We start from the raw sequence: 17508 nt of genomic DNA, 5'->3' as shown, positions 1-17508 counted from the left end.
CAAGTTGGCTTCTACCTGCGTCAGACTTTCCAGTACTGCAGATAGCTGCTGTGCCTCCTGTCCACGCTTCTCCAACTAGATGCTCCCAAGTCCTCCAATTGCTGGGCTGAAAGGTCCAAAATGCGAATCTTCTTCTGAGCATGGCCTAGCTGTCAATATGACTCTTAAAAATGGTGCCCAGCATGTATCCAAAATAATTGAAAGCAGGGTCTTGAAGAGATCTTTCTAGATCCATGTTCACAGCAGCATTGTTCACAATACTCAAAAGATGGAAACAACCCAAGTGTCCAGCAGTGGATGAATGGAGAAGCAAAATGTGGTGTGTACATACAATGGAATATTATTTAGTCTTACAAAGGAAGGAGATTCTGACACATGCTATGATATGAACATTGAGGACACTATGCTAAATGAATGACACAAAAAGATAATTGCTGGGGTTCCTGGGTGGCTCAGTCAATTAAGCATCTGACTCTTGATTTCAGCTTAGGCCATGATCTCAGGGTCCCGGGGTGGAGCCCCGCAAGCGGCTCTGTGTTCAGCAGGGAGTCAGTCCACTTGAGATTCTCTCTCCTTTTGCCCCTCCCCCATCTAGTCTGCTGCACCACCCATCCCCCCTCACCAAATAAATAAATCTTAAAAAAAAAAAGGCTCCAGTGTTGTTCTTTAAAAAAAAAAAAAGATTTTATTTATTTATTCATGAGAGACACAGAGAGAGAGAGAGAGGCAGAGACACAGACAGAGGGAGAAGCAGGCTCCATGCAGGGAGCCCGATGTGGGACTCGATCCAAGGTCTCCAGGATCACACCCTGGGCTGAAGGCGGCGCTAAACCACTGAGCCACCCAGGCTGCCCTGTTCTTATTGCGATATGAATTGTGTATTTTTTTCCGTCACTTTACTCTCAATCTATACTATTTTAAGTATGATTCTTGACAGTATATAGTTCCTTTTTTAAAAAAAATATTTATTTATTTATTTATTTATTTATTTATTTATTTATTTATTCATTCATTCATTTATTTATTCATGACAGACAGAAAGAGAGAGGCAGAGACATAGGCAGAGGGAGAAGCAGGTTTCCTGTAGGGATCCAAATGTAGGTCTTGATCCCAGAACTCCGGGATCACACCCTGAACTGAATGCAGATGCTCAACCACTGAGCCACCCAGGTGTCCCTATAGTTCCTTTTTTAAATGTATTCTGGTTATGTCTATTATTTGGTAGTGTTTGGACCATTAGAAATTAATTTGATTAACTATAATTATTGCTCTGGTTTTGTTTTAGTCTCCCATTTTTTTTTTTTTTTGTTTTGTTTTGTTTTCTATCTTGTTTCTTGGGTGATGATAATGATCATGACTTGGGATCATTTGTTGCTTTTGTTTCTATGTTTCACACCTTTTATCTTTTGGGGGGAATTATTTGAATATTTCCCCAAACATTCTTAAAGTCCAATAGTCCATAGAATTTCCGTTTCCTTATTTGTTTTTCACCTTCTTTCTCCCTTCGTTCTTCATCTTATGTAATTATTTTCTCTGAGAAATTTCCATTATTTTCTCTGTTTGGGTTGTGGCACTCTTACATTCTGTTCTACATAAAGCACATTGCATGAAGCCTATAAACCCACATTCAACAGAGAGACATTATTACACAACCCTTAAGCAACTTTGATTGTTTTACTGATGTAACAATCAGTCCTGCATCAGTCTAACCTTAGCCTGTAAGGTCCTAGAGACCCAAGGACATAGCTCTCCTGCATTCTAGACACTCTACAGCCTCTCTACTATATATGGTAGTACAATGGATGCTCATAGTATATTACAATTTCCAATATTTTGTTCTCTTTTATATGGTATCACTTGGTGTCAGAGGCCTACTGGTGATTGGATGATAGAGTTTTGTTACTGTTTGTCTACATTATAGATACAGATATTGCTTTCGAGATTTCTGTTGTTTTTAGTTCTTGATTTGTCAAACTTTTAGGTACAAAGAATCACTTGTTAAAATATTCTTTAAATTTCGGAGTATGCTTTTGGTTTTCTTAAGTTTTTGTCCCCCCCCCCCGCCCCCAAATTCTTATTGCTTTCATAATCTAATCTGACTCTGTTTTTTTAGGTTTGGGAGAAAGTTGATTCTCAGGTGGTGTTTACTGCAGCTTACCATCTTTGGGACCAGCGCAGCTTTTGCCCCCACCTTCCTCATATACTGCTTACTATGCTTCTTATCAGGTTGTGCTTCCGTAATCATCCTGATAAATGGCCCTCTGCTCAGTAAGTCAGATTTTGATCTTCTCCATTTTCCAAGCTTGAATTTGACCTTGAAATTTCACCTTTATCTGACATTAATATCCCAGTTGGGTTTTCTTTCAGTTATAGAGTGGATAAGGCCCTCGTCTAAAGTCATGGCAATCACCCTGATGAGCTGTGCCTTAAGTTTGGGACAGATGATCCTGGGAGGACTGGCATTTCTCTTTCGAGGGTGGCGCACTCTGCAGCTGGTGGTCTCTGTACCTTTCCTTGTCATCTTTTTCTCCTCAAGGTATGAGCCTTCTTTCTCCTCTTGCCTTTATGGGAACCTGGGGTGAAAATGAAGATTGAATTGGAATATATTGATTTTCTTATTTCCTGGACCCTTTCTTATTGTCTGAATCTAAAACCCATGCTTCGCATCTATTCAGTCTGTGCAGTTTGATAAGCAGAACAGGAATTAGTAATGACCTTTCTGGAAGTTCTGGGGGTTTTTGTTTGTTTTGTTTTGTTTTGTTTTAAGTCTTAACCAGCAGAGCAGTCAAAGTTATTCAAATACTATTTTCTTTTATACAAAATATAGACGCAAATATCTAAAAAAGAAATACTTTTAATTCTTTTTTGGCTTTGGAATGAATCAGGTTTGGTAAAAATTTTCAGATTTTCATTTTTGTAGGTGAAGTAGGATAAAAGGAAGAGTCAGCAAATTTATTCATAAAAGAGCAGCATGGTTTATTCAATACTAAAAATTGGTATGCAGATTGAATGATTGACATCATGTATTCAGCACTCCCTTTCCCTTAAATATTTTTAACAAGCATTTATGGATAGCTTCATCCCTGTACTTAAAACCGTCTAAAGGAGAGTCAAATTTAGCTCATCATAGAGACACAACTATAGATTTAATACAATGAGATGAGTTCAGAGAGAGGAGAGTATAATTTATGCCAGACTCATCCATTATGTCATTATATCCTTATAATAATCCTACAAGGAAAATGGTACTACTGTTCCCATCTTATTGAAGAGAAAACTGAGGCAGATGTAAATAAGTGACTGACTTATGTAGTAAGTTACCAACATAGCTGGTAGTGGCAGGAGTACTTCTAATATTTTTTGGGCTTTAAGCTTACATAATTTGGGGACTTCTTTTTTTTTTTTTAAAGACTTCTTAATTATGCATAAGGAACTCTCAAGCTTAAGCTTCACAAGCTTCTTTGAGAAGTTGCTGAGTAGGCAGAGAAGAAGTTAACTCCGAAGTCTGTGTGTTCCTGACCATGAAGATGCACTTCAATGTATTTGGTCTTTCTCATATTTTCCTAGTATTTCTGAAATAAACCTTGAGTTTCTGTTCCTAACCCAGTAAGTGGTGGATATTAGATGGAAGGCTAAAAGCGTCTGTAGTCAATAATCATATGACAAATAAATAAGAGAGAGTTGACTGTACTTGTATGCTGTTCTTCCATCAGGTGGCTGGTGGAACCTGCTCGGTGGCTGATTATCAACAATAAACCAGAGGAGGGCTTAAAGGCACTTAGAAAAGTTGCACATATAAATGGAATGAAGAATGCTGGAGACATCCTGACCATGGAGGTGAGCAGGAAACGGAAGATGGTTACTTAGTGACTTGGAGGAAAGACATAAGCTGACTCCACATTCTCCTTATTGAGATAGACAAACTGTTTTCCTAAAAAGGGCAGCAGAGGGATCCCTGGGTGGCGCAGCGGTTTGGCGCCTGCCTTTGGCCCAGGGCGCGATCCTGGAGACCCAGGATCGAATCCCACATCGGGCTCCCAGTGCATGGAGCCTGCTTCTCCCTCTGCCTGTGTCTCTGCCCCTCTCTCTCTCTCTCTCTCTGACTATCATAAATAAATAAAAATTAAAAAAAAAAGGGCAGCAGAGAAGGTAAGCTCAATTCTCTAGTCTTTCATGGCCACCTCACACCGAAGGAGCTTTGAGCACTGTGCAACTACCTCTTCCTTTAGTTCACTTCCTGATCTGAATCTATAACCTATAACTCTTGTGGATGACCTGCACCTCTCCATGATCTCATTTTCTATTTTTTCTTTTGCTTTTTTTCAAATTTTTATTTATATTCTACTTAGTTAACATATAGTGTAATACTGGTTTCAGGAGTACAATTTAGTGACTCATCACTTACATATGACACCCAATGCTCAACACAAGTGCCCTCCTTAATATCACTTGTGCTGTCAAGATCAAAGAGGTTTTTCTGCCTTCATTCTCCTCCAGGATTTTGATGGATTCTTGTCTCATATTTAGGTGTTTCATCCATTTTGAGCTTGTTTTTGTGTATGGTGTAAGAAAATGGTCCAATTTCATTCTTTTGCATGTGACTGTCCAATTTTCTCAACACCATTTGTTGAAGAGACTGTCTTTTTTCCATTAGGTATTATTTCCTGTATTGTCAAAGATTAGTTTATCATAGAGATGAGGGCCCATTTCTGGGTTCTGTATTCTGTTCCATTGATCTACGTCTGTTTTTATTGAAATCTTGCCATTTGTAATGACATGGATGGTACTAGAAGGTATTATGCTAAATGAAATAAGTCAGTCAGAGAAAGAGAAATAACATATGATTTTATTCACATGTGAAATTTAAGAAACAAAACATACGAACATAGGGGAAAGAGAAAGAAAAAAATAAGGTGAAAATTGAGAAAGAGGCAAACCATAAGAGATGCTGATCTCTAGGAAACAAATTGAGAGTTGCTGGAAGGGAGGTGGGTGAGGGGATGGGATAATTGGATGATGGACATTAAAGAGGGCACTTGATGTAATGAACACTGGGTGTAATATGCAACTAACAAATCATAAATTCTACCTATGAACCTAATAAAAAAATATTTTTTGCTGTTTAATACCCTGGAGTCTCCTTTAACTCTTTACAGCTTCATATCCTTTTCACACCTGTGATTTATTATACATACCTGTATAATAAATTATGCAGGAAAGAAAGGGAGCACATTTATTTTGTCCTATTGGGTGCAGGTGCTTGCCACAATGCCTGGCACTGTGTTGACAAATGATACATGTATGTTGTTTAAGGGTTTAAGATCCAGCATGCAGGATGAGCTGGAGGCAGCACAGACCAAAACTACTGTGTGTGACTTGTTCTGCACCCCTGACCTGCGTAAGAGAATCTGTCTCCTGCTATTTGTAAGGTGGGCTTCACACAGTGCATGACAATGTTAAAAAGGTGGAGACATCTATTTATTTCAAAGGTTATAACAGTGTTATGGGCGTGGGGGTGCTGATTTGGAGATAGAAAATGAGGAAAACATACTGAATGTTGCTGTGCTGGGAGATGGGCAAAGTATTATAAAAAGATGCACCATATGAAGAGGACGTAATTGTGTTATATCGCTTCATAGTCTCACTCCTGGAGATTGATGTTGGGGTTCCACCACAGTACAGATTTTGGCATTTAGTTTCCTTCATTTTTTTCTTCCAATTTTTTTCAAATTTTTATTTAAGTTCTAGTTAGTTAACATCAGACAGTGCAATAAAATCTTACTAACAGTAATGTGAAAAGGTAGTGAATATATACAGCTTGAAAAACATTTCAATGTGTAAAAATGTAACCAGCACCTAGATCAAGTTAGAAAATCCTAATTCCCCGGAAGGTTCTCGCATAGTTCCTCTACAGTGAGAACCACCATTATTATAGTGGCTCAACTCTCATCCCCTCCTCACTGTTTGCTTGCACACTGCATAACTCTTACCAGCTGTCCTGCTCCCTATCACCCCAGAAGAGTGTTGCCTAGTCTTGACTTTCACATAATATAAATAATAAAATGGTTTCGTGACAGCCCCCTTTCCTCAAGCTTATTTATGTAAGATTCATCCATTTTGTCATAGGTAGCAGTAGGTGGTTATCTTCCCTAATGTTTCAGTATTCCATGAGATGAACACTCTACCATTTCTTGATGTACTTCAATATCACTGGACTTGTACTTGTTTCCAATTTGGGGTGTTAGCACTAGGACTTCCCTAAAGGTGTTGTACTTTATCTCTTGAGACATATAAGTGCTTACTTTGGTAGGGCTGAGGGGGATTTTAAATTTAATTCTGAATTTTTGAAGATATTTAAAAAAGCATATAGGACAATATATGCCAAATGCCAACTTAAGAAGGTAACTGATTGTATTTCCTCTGGTACAGCTGGTGCATGTTTGCTTGAATTCTGACATTTTTCTTTTAGCCCTAGGAAATCATATATGAGCTTTAAATTCCCTAGAACTGTGTCAGACTCCAGAATATGGTGCCTGAAGATAAAGGGGACTCAGGTAGTCTCTTGAAAGCTTAAACGCTAGTTGAGCGAAAGGAAAGTTCTTCACAGTATTGGGGTTGAAGGAGAAGAGGACTCACAGCATACTGACAACATTCAAAAAAGAAATTTTTCCCCCCAGGTGTTTTTTTTTTTTTTTTTGAGATTTTACTTATTTATTTTGGCGTTTTGTGCAATGCTGCAGCCGGGAGACCCGGAGCTGACCCAGAGACACTTGAATTAACTTTGGCAGAAGAGAAATGGAGGAGCCAAAGAACATTAAGGATGAATTCAGGAAGACCCGAGACCATGGAGCACTTGCCTGCTCTCTACATTATTTTCCAAGGAGAGATTGCTATGGTTACAGACTATGGAGCCTTCATCAAAATCCCTGGCTGTCAGAAGCAAGGTCTGGTCCATCGAACTCACATGTCATCCTGTCGTATGGATAAGCCTTCTGAGATAGTGGATGATGGAGGCAAAGTATGGGTGAAGCTTATTGGCCGGGAGATGAAAAATGATAGGATAAAAGTATCCATATCCATGAAAGTCATCAACCAAGGAACTGGGAAAGACCTTGACCCCAACAACGTTATCATTGAGCAAGAAGAGAGGCGGCTGCAGTCCTTCCAGGATTACACTGGGCAGAAGATCACCCTCGAGGCTGTCTTGAACACCACCTGCAAGAAGTGTGGCTGCAAAGGCCACTTTGCAAAGGATTGTTTTATGCAACCAGGAGGGACCAAGTATTCTCTGATACCTGATGAGGAAGAGGAGAAGGAAGAGGCAAAGTCAGCAGAGTTTGAGAAGCCTGACTCCACAAGGAATTCTTCTAGAAAAAGAAAGAAGGAAAAGAAGAAAAAAACCCATGGAGACAGGAAGTTGTCTGAGTCTGACAGCTCAGACTCTGAGAGTGACACAAGCAAGAGGGCAAGGCACACATCAAAAGACAGCAAGGCAGCAAAGAAGAAGAAGCAGCACAGGGAATAAGAGTGGAAAGAGTAGAGGGGGTGGTGAGAGGAGGAGGAACCAGGAGCCTTGTGCCTTGAAGCCCTGGCTCCCGGAAAGACTCAGTAGTGTGAATGTGGCCTCTCACCCCACTGATTTCACCCGCGGGAGATGGCTTGCCCTTATGCAGCAGGCAGGTTTGGGAGTTAGATGTCAAAGCATCTTCCTGAATGAGTTAACTTATCATTCCTGGTCCCTTTGCAAGTGACCCCTGCAGCTCACCCATTCATTCACTCAACTTCCTTCATTCAGCAGGAGTTCCTATTACCCTCTCCAGCTGCCACTGCCAGAGCCAGATTCACAGGACTCCTGCACGGGGGTCCAGGCTGCAGCCACAGGTACTGCTGTGGAGGCGAGTCTGGCTGTAGTTGAGAGAACAGTGACGGGGCCCCCTGTCGGGTCTGCCCTGGGTTGATTGGTGAGTGATCCCTGCGGCGTCCGACCCAGGGGCCCCAGGGGCCGAGGGAGACCGGCAGGCGGAGGGAGAACGGGAGAACGTGGTAAGAAGTGGTGCTCACTTTCTCCATTCCCCCAGCGTGATTCTACCAGGCTACAAGGACAGCCCGAAAACAATTGTTTGCAGCACCTGAGCTTGTGTGGGACACTCGGCCAGACCACTGAACCACATAGCTCAAGCCAAGATCATTGCTTTACTTTGTATTTACTACTGTGTGAGTCAATCGGTTCCACTGCAGGTCTCTGCCTAAATTCCTGGCATAAATGGAAAAAAAAAAGATTTTATTTATTTATTCTAAGAGACACACAGAAAGAGAGGCAGAAACATAGGCAGAGGGAGAAGTAGGCTCCATGAAGGAAGCCTGATGTGGGACTCGATCCAGGCATTCAGGGATCATGGCCTGACCCAAAGGCAGATGCCCAAACCACTGAGATACCCAGGCATCTCTTACCCCCAGGTTTTAATCGTTCTATGTATCATGCGATTTGGTAATTGGGTCATGTTATATTTCCCAGTCATTATCAACTCTCCGCTTAGGGACTCAAATGACAGAATGACAGAAGGGATGCCTGGATGTCTCAGTAGTTGAGCCTCTGCCTTTGGTTCAGGGCGTGATCTCGGGGTCCTGGGATCAAGTCCTACATTGGGCTCCCTGCATGGAGCCTGCTTTTCCCTCTGTCCATGTCTCTGCCTCTCTTTCTGTGCCTCTCATGAATAAAGAAATAAAATCTTAAAAAAAAAAAGAAAGAATGAATGACAGAAGGAGTATTGTTTTATAAATTGCCAGGCAATTATTTATGGTAACTTTAAAATTATCACTTTAAAATATGTATTATACAAATCAGACTGGACCTTTATTCTTTAACACTGACCACTAGCTGTCTGGATTAATATAGTCATCAATTGCAGCATGTAGGCCTTGAATCTTATGGAATGCATCTTTCTCCTTTTGTTCATTTCAGATTTGCAACCATAGTACCCTTTTATGGCATCACAATTAATCTACAGCATTTTGGGAGCAATATTTTCCTGTTCCAGGTAGTCTTTGGAGCTCTCACTGCGTTAGTCCGATGTCTTCCTCTTTTAGTACAGAATCATATGGGCCGTCGAACAACCCAGACAGTTTTCATGTTCCTGGTGGGACTTTCTATTTTGGCCAACACATTTGTGCCCCAAGGTGAGAAAAGGGTGTGAAAAGAGGAGAGAAAAGAGGTGTCTTTTCCCCATCCTTTAGGGATTGTATTGGTCACACTTGTCTGAAGCTAGGAGTAATGAGATACATCAATTTTAAGAGCCACATATGCCCCCAAACGAGGGTTTAAAGAAAATCCTGCTAAGAAGCTGTTAGGAAAAGAGCCAAAGGTCCACAAGGGGCAGCTCAGACATATATTTCTCTTCATCACATTCTGGAAGTATCTAGAAACTGGTGCCATTTATTCCTGACAGTTTCTCTAGGATAGCAATTGATCACTTGTCCTTTGGCCTTTCACATTTTTAGTAACATGCATGAAGGGCCTAGGCTCTGCAATTATATATCAACATGAGGACACAATGTGGTCACTTGCTCTGGTTAGGCTCTTTATTACCAGCTTTGAAGATTAGTCTACTTCCTGATTGCTCTGTAGCCATGTGTGAGTGTGATATTAGGTCACCATGACCAGCCCTTGCTGGGGGAGTCTTCCTGGCTTACAAGAAATAAAAATTTCCCCTTTCTTCAAGTAGTGAAGGAGTGAACAATAAGAACAAGGAATTGAGCAGATTAAAACCCTAGTCCATTCCCTGTTAGATGACTTTGTAAGTTAATAGAATGGATATGAAATGACCAGGAGAACCTTAGTGGGCGCTATGCTTCAGCTATGTCCCAATGTATGTACCTTACAGCATTACAGATTGGTGGACTCTACTCCTCAGAAGATCACTAATGATGCAGGCTTACTCCCTATAATAGAATCTTGACCAACATAAAACTACAATTTGATTTCTTTTTATATTGGGCAGAAAATCGATTATCTGAAACTTCTCCTTATTGGTTCCCAAATTCTGACATTTTTTCCCAAAAAGAATTTTCTATTCTTGTTTTCTTATGTCTAACATTTTTCTAGATATGGCTTCTCTTCAGCCTGTCCACTAACAGAGTAGTCCTGTTCTTTACTACTCTATCATGCTTTACCCGCCCCGTGACAATGCGATATCTATACTAGGTTGACTGACACATCCAGGCTTACCAGGGATTTTCCTGGTTTTATCAGTGAAAGTCCCTATTGCTAACCCCCCTAATTCACAGGAAAACCAGGATGACTGGTCACTTTAAATTCTGCACTTTAATTGTAATGTTTAGACAACTGTAATGCTGTCAACTTTAGAGCTGAGTCTTAGACTCAGTAACTGTCCACATGGCTGTCCCACCTTCTATAATAGGGATATAATATGGGACAGAATCAGTAAAAGCAAATTTTTGCCAGACATACCTCTTTTCTCTTTCTTTAGAAAAGCTGAAATATGCTGAGAGATTCGCTGCAGTTAACCCAGATAATTTTATGTGCTTATTACCACCTGTGTTGACAATTCTACATTTCTCAGCTTATCAACCACTCCGTGCTCTCTGACACTACAAAATTTTCTACAGTATATCTTAAACAAACCAATACTTACAAGGTCTTTTTTTCTGGCTAAATTTGGTGGATGCTGATTCCTTCAGCCCAGAATTCTTAGTCTCACTGGTTTTTCTGTCTCCAGAAATGCAGACCCTGCGTGTGGCTTTGGCAAGTGCGGGAATCAGCTTTGCTGCTGCTTCTTCCACTAGTTTTTCTATCCACTTGATTGAGCTCATCCCCACAGTTCTCAGGTATGAGTTTATGAATGTTATTCCAGGTTTATAAAGCAGGACACTCTCAGCTAACTGGCATTTATTGCAGTAATAAACACAATAAGACCTGTTTATTATAGCGGTGTCCGGGGGGCTCAGTTGGTTGAGTGTCTGACTCTTGATTTTGTCTCAGGTCATGATCTCAAGGTTGTGAGATCAAGCACCACATAAGGCCTGCTATGGCTCAGCATGGAGCCTGCTCAAGATTCGCTCTTTCCCTCCTTCTGCCCACCTTCACACACACACTCACACACACACAAACACACACTCTCGCTCTCTCTCTCTCAGAAAAAGAAAGACTTATTATAAAAGCAAAATTTGTAATTACAACATTAATAATATGCTAACAACATTTTAGCCAAAGTTTATTGAAAGCTGACTTTATGCCATGCACTGTACTGAACAATAGTTTAATGCATCATCTCATTAATCTTTTGGATGACTCATCAGGGTAGGTGCAATGTATAACATTTTGTGTAAAATTACAAAAATGAGTCTTAATACACTTTGAATCTGACAAAGATAGCTAGAAAATCATAGGGCAAATCTAAAATATGAGTGCTCATCATCAAAACCTATGTATTTAACAATGTGTTCTAGTGTCTTCCATCTTCTATCAAGTCAAAACAATGTATCACAAATTACATGTGCAGATTTTTACCAGATTGTTATGTTTACCCCTCAGGGCAAGAGCTTTAGGATTAGACACACTGGCTAGTAGGTGTGGGGCAGTACTGGCTCCCCTCCTGATGACCTTAATGGCATATCTTTCCATTTTGCCCTGGATCATCTATGGAGTCTTTCCCATCATGGCTGGTCTTGCTGTCCTCCTCCAACCTGAAACCAGGGAAATGCCTCTGCTTGACACCATCCACGATGTAAAAAATAAGTAAGTGAACCTTCTAGCCACGTCCTCAGAGGAACCATGCGCCTTAGGTCTGTGGATGAGAAAGGCACACCACCACATGAGTCCCTCAGATCACTGAGGAAGTTCAGCCACTAGTTTTTCTGTCCACTTGTCTGAGCTCATCCCCACAATCCTCAGGTATGAGTTAATGAATGTTATTCCAAGGCTTATAAAATAGGACACTCTCAGCTAACTGGCATTTATTGCAGTTACTTCCTGAGATACTTCCATCTCCAGTAACTGCCTTTCATTATTAGTGGCAAGGTCACTTCTATCCCCTGTGAGTTCCAATCTAGATTGCAGAAATCCCCTCTGCGCACGTCTCATTGGTAATTAGAATGATGAAGAGATGAAAATTATCTCTATTATGATGGCACATACTACCTGTCCTCATAAGAGACACACATTCATGGTGGTATTTCATGATTCTCAGATCCATAGGAAACTTGGATATGAAGGGGAAAGAAATGCCCTGGCTAGTAAAAGAATAATGTTAGGAAGATCACATAGAGTTAAAGTTGTTGTTTTTTTTTTTTTTTTTTTTGATAATAGAAGAAAAAAATCTTGTTTAGGTGTCTTGGTACTCAGACAATTTCACTGCCACAAGTAATGAAAAGATTGAGGCTACCCTCAAGTAAGAAACTAGCAAAATATTTAAAATGAGAAAAATAGTATGTTAGTTTCCTAGGGATTCCATAATCAAGTTCCACAAACTAAGTGACTTAAATAGCAGAAATTTATTTCCTCACAGTTCTAGAGGCTGGGAGTCTGAGCTCAAGTGTCAGGAGGACTACACTCCCTCTGAAGGCCTTAGGGAAGAGTCTGTTCCAGGCCTCTCTTCCATCTTCTGGTATATCTTTGGCTTGTGGCAACATAACTCCAATCTTCATATGGCATGCTTCCAGGCATGCCTACGTGTTGTAATTTTCCCTTTTGTAAGGATACCAGGCATATTGATTTGAGGCCCATCTGACTGCGGTATGACATTATCTTAATTAATTATATCTTCAACAACTGTATCCAAATGTGATAATTTCACATTCTGAGATATTGAGAGTTAAAACTTCAACATATGAATTTGGGTGGAGGGAACACAATTCAACTCAAACAAATGGGGGAGTTCCCTTAGGATTGTCAATCCTCCTCTTGAGTTTCCAAAGATGTCACTGATCAGAGGTCTGAAAAGACCAAGTGAGAGTAGCAACTTTTAAAACTGTTTTCTTGGGTCTTATTGCAGGAATTTCTTGGATCTGCACAGGCAGCAGGGACTTTTCCAACATTAATATCAATGCGTCATGAATGTTATTGGATTATAAAAAGCTGATAGGTGGAGAATCAATTTGTATTTGTGCACAGAAAGCACACAAACCTATTTTTTATCTTTTCTGTTTTTAAAAAAATATTTGTTTTTTTGGTTGACTGGTTGGTTGATTGGTTGTTTCTGTTTTGTTTTTCCAGCAAAGAATTCTCAAGAAAAGTAAAAGAAATAAATTCCTCTGTAAAAATGACAAAAGTTTAAGATATTTTCAGGAACTGACTGGTGAGGAAAAAGAAAACTATGAAAGAAAAACAAAATACAGAAATTTCCTTTTATATCTACAAACTAGCAAGAAAATATTACTGGAAAATTAATCTCATTTACATTTATTGCATTAATTTGCAGTTTAAGAAATAATTTTTGGGAACACATAATTCTATGAACAATCTAATATCTTTGGGAAAGTTTCAAATTTATGGGTAAATCATTAATACACAAAATAATTCAGAAACAAAGTAAAACCATGGAATTAATATGTAGCTGGCTGGGAGAGAGAAAAGGGGTTACGTAAATGTGGATATTAAGGAGGGAACTTGTGATGAGCACTGGCTGTTGTATGTAAGTGTTGAATCACTATATTGTACATCTGAAATTAATATCACATTATATGTTAATCAACTGGAATTTAAATAAAAGCATGGAAGAAAAAAGAAAAGGGGGCAGAAAATTTATTTGAAAAAATAATAGCTAAAAACTTCTCAAATCTGAAGATATCCAGATCTAGGAGAAACAGAGATCCTCCTCCCTCCCCCCAAATTCAACCCAAGGATGTCCATACCAACACACATAGTAATTAAAGTGGCAAAAAGTAGGGATAAAGAAAAAAAATTAAGGCAGCAAGACAAAAGAAGACAACTACCTGCAAGGGAAACCCCATCAGGCTATCAGTAGATTTTTCAGCAGAAACTTTGCAGGTCAGAAGAAAGTGGCATGATATATTCCAAGTGCTGAAAGGGAAAAATCTGCCAAAAATACTCTATCCAGCAAGGCTATCAATCAGAATAGAAGGAGAGATAAAGTGTTTCTCAGACAAACAAGAACTAAGGGGGTTCATGACCACTAAACCAGTCCTGCAAAAAGTATTAAAGAGGACTCTTTGAGTGGAAAAGAAAGATCATAAGTGATATTATGAAAAGTAAAAAACACAAAAGCAGTAAAAGTATTTCTGCAAAAATCAGTCAAGAGATTTATAAAATAAAAAGTTGTAAAATATGACATGATATACGTAAAACATGGGTCAGTGGAGGGGGAAGTAAAGAATGAGTTCAAATTTAAATGACCAGCAACTTAATATAGACTGCTATATGCAGGTGATACTATATACAACCTAATGGTAACCACCATTCCAAAACCAATAATAGATATGAAGAGAATAAAGAGACAGGAATTCAAGTATATCACTAAGGAAAGCCAACAAACCATGAAAAAGAGCAAGAGAAGAAGGGATCAGGGAAAATCTATAGAAAAAACCACACAACACAAATGGCAATAAATATGCGTCTATCAATACTAACTCTGAACGTAAATGGGCTAAATACTCCAGTCAAAAGACAATGAGCAACAGAGTGGATTAAAAAAGTGACCCATCTTTATGCTGCCTACAGGAGACTCATTTCAGGCTGAAAGACACCTGAAGACTGAAATGAGGGGATGGAGAACCATTTATTATGCAAAGGACATCAAAAGAATGCCAAGGTAGCAATACTTATATTGACAAAATAGACTTCAAAGCAAAGACTGTAATAAGAGACAAAGAAGGGACTATATAATAATAAAGGGAACAATCCAACAAGAGGATAGAAAAATTGTAAATGTGCTACCAATATGGGAGCAGACAAATACATAAAACAGCTATTGACAAACATAAAGGAGACAGTTGATACTAAATACAATAACAGTAGGGGACTTTAGTACCCCACTTACATTAGGGTACAGATCATCTAAGTGGAAACTCAACAAGGAAACGGTGGATTTAACAGACATATTCAGAACATTCCATCCTAAAACAGCAGAATACACATTCTTTTCAAGCTCACATGGAACAAGTTTTAACAAATTTAAAAAATTGAAGTCATACCATGCATTTTTTCTGATCACAATGCTATGAAACTAGAAATCAACCACAAGAAAAAGCCCGGAAAGACTACAAATATATGGAGGTTAAAAAACATTCTACTAAACAATGAATGGGTCAAATAAGAAATTGAAGAAGAGGAGGAGGGGCAAGATGGTGGAAGAGTAGGGTCCCCAAATCACCTGTCCCCACCAAATTTCCTAGATAACCTTCAAATCATCCTGAAAATCTATGAATTCGGACTGAGATTTAAAGAGAGACCAGCTGGAATGCTCCAGTGAGAAGAGTTCGCGCTTCTATCCAGGTAGGAAGACGGGGAAAAAGAAATAAAGAAACAAAAGGCCTCCAAGGGGGAGGGGCCCCGCGAGGAGCCGGGCTGAGGCCGGGGCGAGTGTCCCCAGGACAGGAGTGCCCCGTCCCGGAGAAGCAGGAGCTGCACCAACCTTCCCGGGTGGAAAGGGGCTCGCAGGGAGTTGGAGCAGGACCTGGGAGGGCGGGGATGCCCTCGGGCTCCCGGGGACACTAACAGACACCTGCGCCCCGGGAGAGTGCGCCGAGCTCCCTAAGGGCTGCAGCGCGCACGGCGGGACCCGGAGCAGCTCGGAGGGGCTCGGGGGCGGCTCCGCGGAGGGGGCTGCGGGGCGGGAGCAGCTCGGAGGGGCTTGGGCAGAGGAAGAGGCTCCGCGGAGGGGGCTGCGGGGCGGGAGCTCGAATCCAACAGCGCAGACCGGGAGCACAGGGCACCGGGACACAGCCCGGGATCCGGCCTCCCCCGGGACAGGCAGAGGCCGGGAGGGCCCAGGACAGCAAGGACGCTCCTGCCCCGAGCTGAGCAGATCAGCGGCCCCGCCCGGAGCCTCCAGGCCCTGCAGACGGAGAGCTTCAGAGTTCCTGTGGGGCTGATCCAGGGTTCCAGAGCTGCCGCAGCCACTGGGGTTGTTCCTCCTGCGGCCTCATGGGGTAAACAACCCCCACTGAGCCCTGCACCAGGCAGGGGGCAGAGCAGCTCCCCCAAGTGCTAACACCTGAAAATCAGCACAACAGGCCCCTCCCCCAGAAGACCAGCTAGACGGACAAGTTCCAGGGGAAGTCAAGGGACTTACAGTATACAGAATCAGAAGATACTCCCCGTGGGTTTTTTGTTTTTTTCTTCTTTTTGATTTCTGATTGCTTCCCCCACCCTTCTTTTTCACCTTTCTTTCTTTTTCTTTCTCTTTTTCTTCTCTTTTTTCCTTTTTTTCTTCCTTTTTTCTTTTTCTCTTTTCTTTCCTTCTTTCTCTCTCTTTTTCTCCTTTTCCCAATACAACTTCTTTTTGGCCACTCTGCACTGAGCAAAATGACTAGAAGGAAAACCTCACCTCAAAAGAAGGAATCAGAAACAGTCCTCTCTCTCACAGAGTTACAAAATCTGGATTACAATTCAATGTCAGAAAGCCAATTCAGAAGCACTATTATACAGCTACTGGTGGCTCTAGAAAAAAGCATAAAGGACTCAAGAGACTACATGACTGCAGAATTTAGATCCAATCAGGCAGAAATTAAAAATCAATTGAATGAGATGCAATCCAAATTAGAAGTCCTAACGACGAGGGTTAAGGAGGTGGAAGAACGAGTGAGTGACATAGAAGACAAGTTGATGGCAAAGAGGGAAACTGAGGAAAAAAGAGACAGACAATTAAAAGACCATGAAGACAGATTAAGGGAAATAAACGACAGCTTGAGGAAGAAAAACCTTTTAATTGGGGTTCCCAAGGGCGCCGAAAGGGCCAGAGGGCCAGAATATGTATTTGAACAAATCATAGCTGAAAACTTTCCTAATCTGGGAAGGGAAAAAGGCATTCAGATCCAGGAAATAGAGAGATCCCCCCCTAAAATAATTTAAAACCGTTCAACACCTCGACATTTAATAGTGAAGCTTGCAAATTCCAAAGATAAAGAGAAGATCCTTAAAGCAGCAAGAGACAAGAAATCCCTGACTTTTATGGGGAGGAATATTAGGGTAACAGCAGACCTCTCCACAGAAACCCGGCAGGCCAGAAAGGGCTGGCAGGATATATTCAGGGTCCTAAATGAGAAGAACATGCAACCAAGAATACGTGATCCAGCAAGGCTCTCATTCAGAACGGAAGGAGAGATAAAGAGCTTCCAAGACAGGCAGGAACTGAAAGAATATGTGACCTCCAAACCAGCTCTGCAAGAAATTTTAAGGGGGACTCTTAAAATTCCCCTTTAAGAAGAAGTTCAATGGAACAATCCACAAAAACAAGGACTGAATAGATATCATGATGACACTAAACTCATATCTGTCAATAGTAACTCTGAACGTGAACGGGCTTAATGACC

At 40.8% G+C, this 17508-nt stretch overlaps 2 protein-coding genes across 11 annotated transcripts in view; both read left to right on the top strand.

Annotated features, from left to right (window-relative positions):
* Positions 1-13740, top strand: part of SLC22A10 (solute carrier family 22 member 10) — a 31913-nt gene extending 18173 nt beyond the window's left edge. For 2 of the 10 annotated variants that reach the window (XM_038564202.1, XM_038564206.1), the window contains 8 exons: positions 2114-2268; positions 2368-2536; positions 3714-3837; positions 5314-5429; positions 8963-9177; positions 10737-10845; positions 11552-11755; positions 13232-13318. In XM_038564202.1, the coding sequence (XP_038420130.1) occupies positions 2114-2268; positions 2368-2536; positions 3714-3837; positions 5314-5429; positions 8963-9177; positions 10737-10845; positions 11552-11755; positions 13232-13292 (1153 nt within the window). In that variant the 3' untranslated portion in view covers positions 13293-13318. Of the gene's footprint in view, positions 1-2113; positions 2269-2367; positions 2537-3713; positions 3838-5313; positions 5430-6740; positions 6838-8962; positions 9178-10736; positions 10846-11551; positions 11756-13231 lie in introns of those variants that run through there. The other 8 variants (XM_038564204.1, XM_038564203.1, XR_005373657.1 and 5 more) reach the window with 8 other exon arrangements.
* LOC119877250 (nucleolar protein of 40 kDa-like) lies at positions 6791-8935 on the top strand. Its single transcript, XM_038564211.1, has one exon. It carries the CDS (start codon positions 6821-6823, stop codon positions 7523-7525), a length of 705 nt encoding a protein of 234 aa, XP_038420139.1. The 5' UTR covers positions 6791-6820; the 3' UTR covers positions 7526-8935.
* Positions 13741-17508: the final 3768 nt, after the last annotated feature.

Source organism: Canis lupus, chromosome 18 (genome assembly GCF_011100685.1).
Source record: "Canis lupus familiaris isolate Mischka breed German Shepherd chromosome 18, alternate assembly UU_Cfam_GSD_1.0, whole genome shotgun sequence".
NCBI classification, from domain to species: Eukaryota; Metazoa; Chordata; class Mammalia; order Carnivora; family Canidae; genus Canis; species Canis lupus.
The sequence above is the reverse complement of the archived record's forward strand: the minus strand, read 5'-3'. Positions and strand labels throughout refer to the sequence as shown.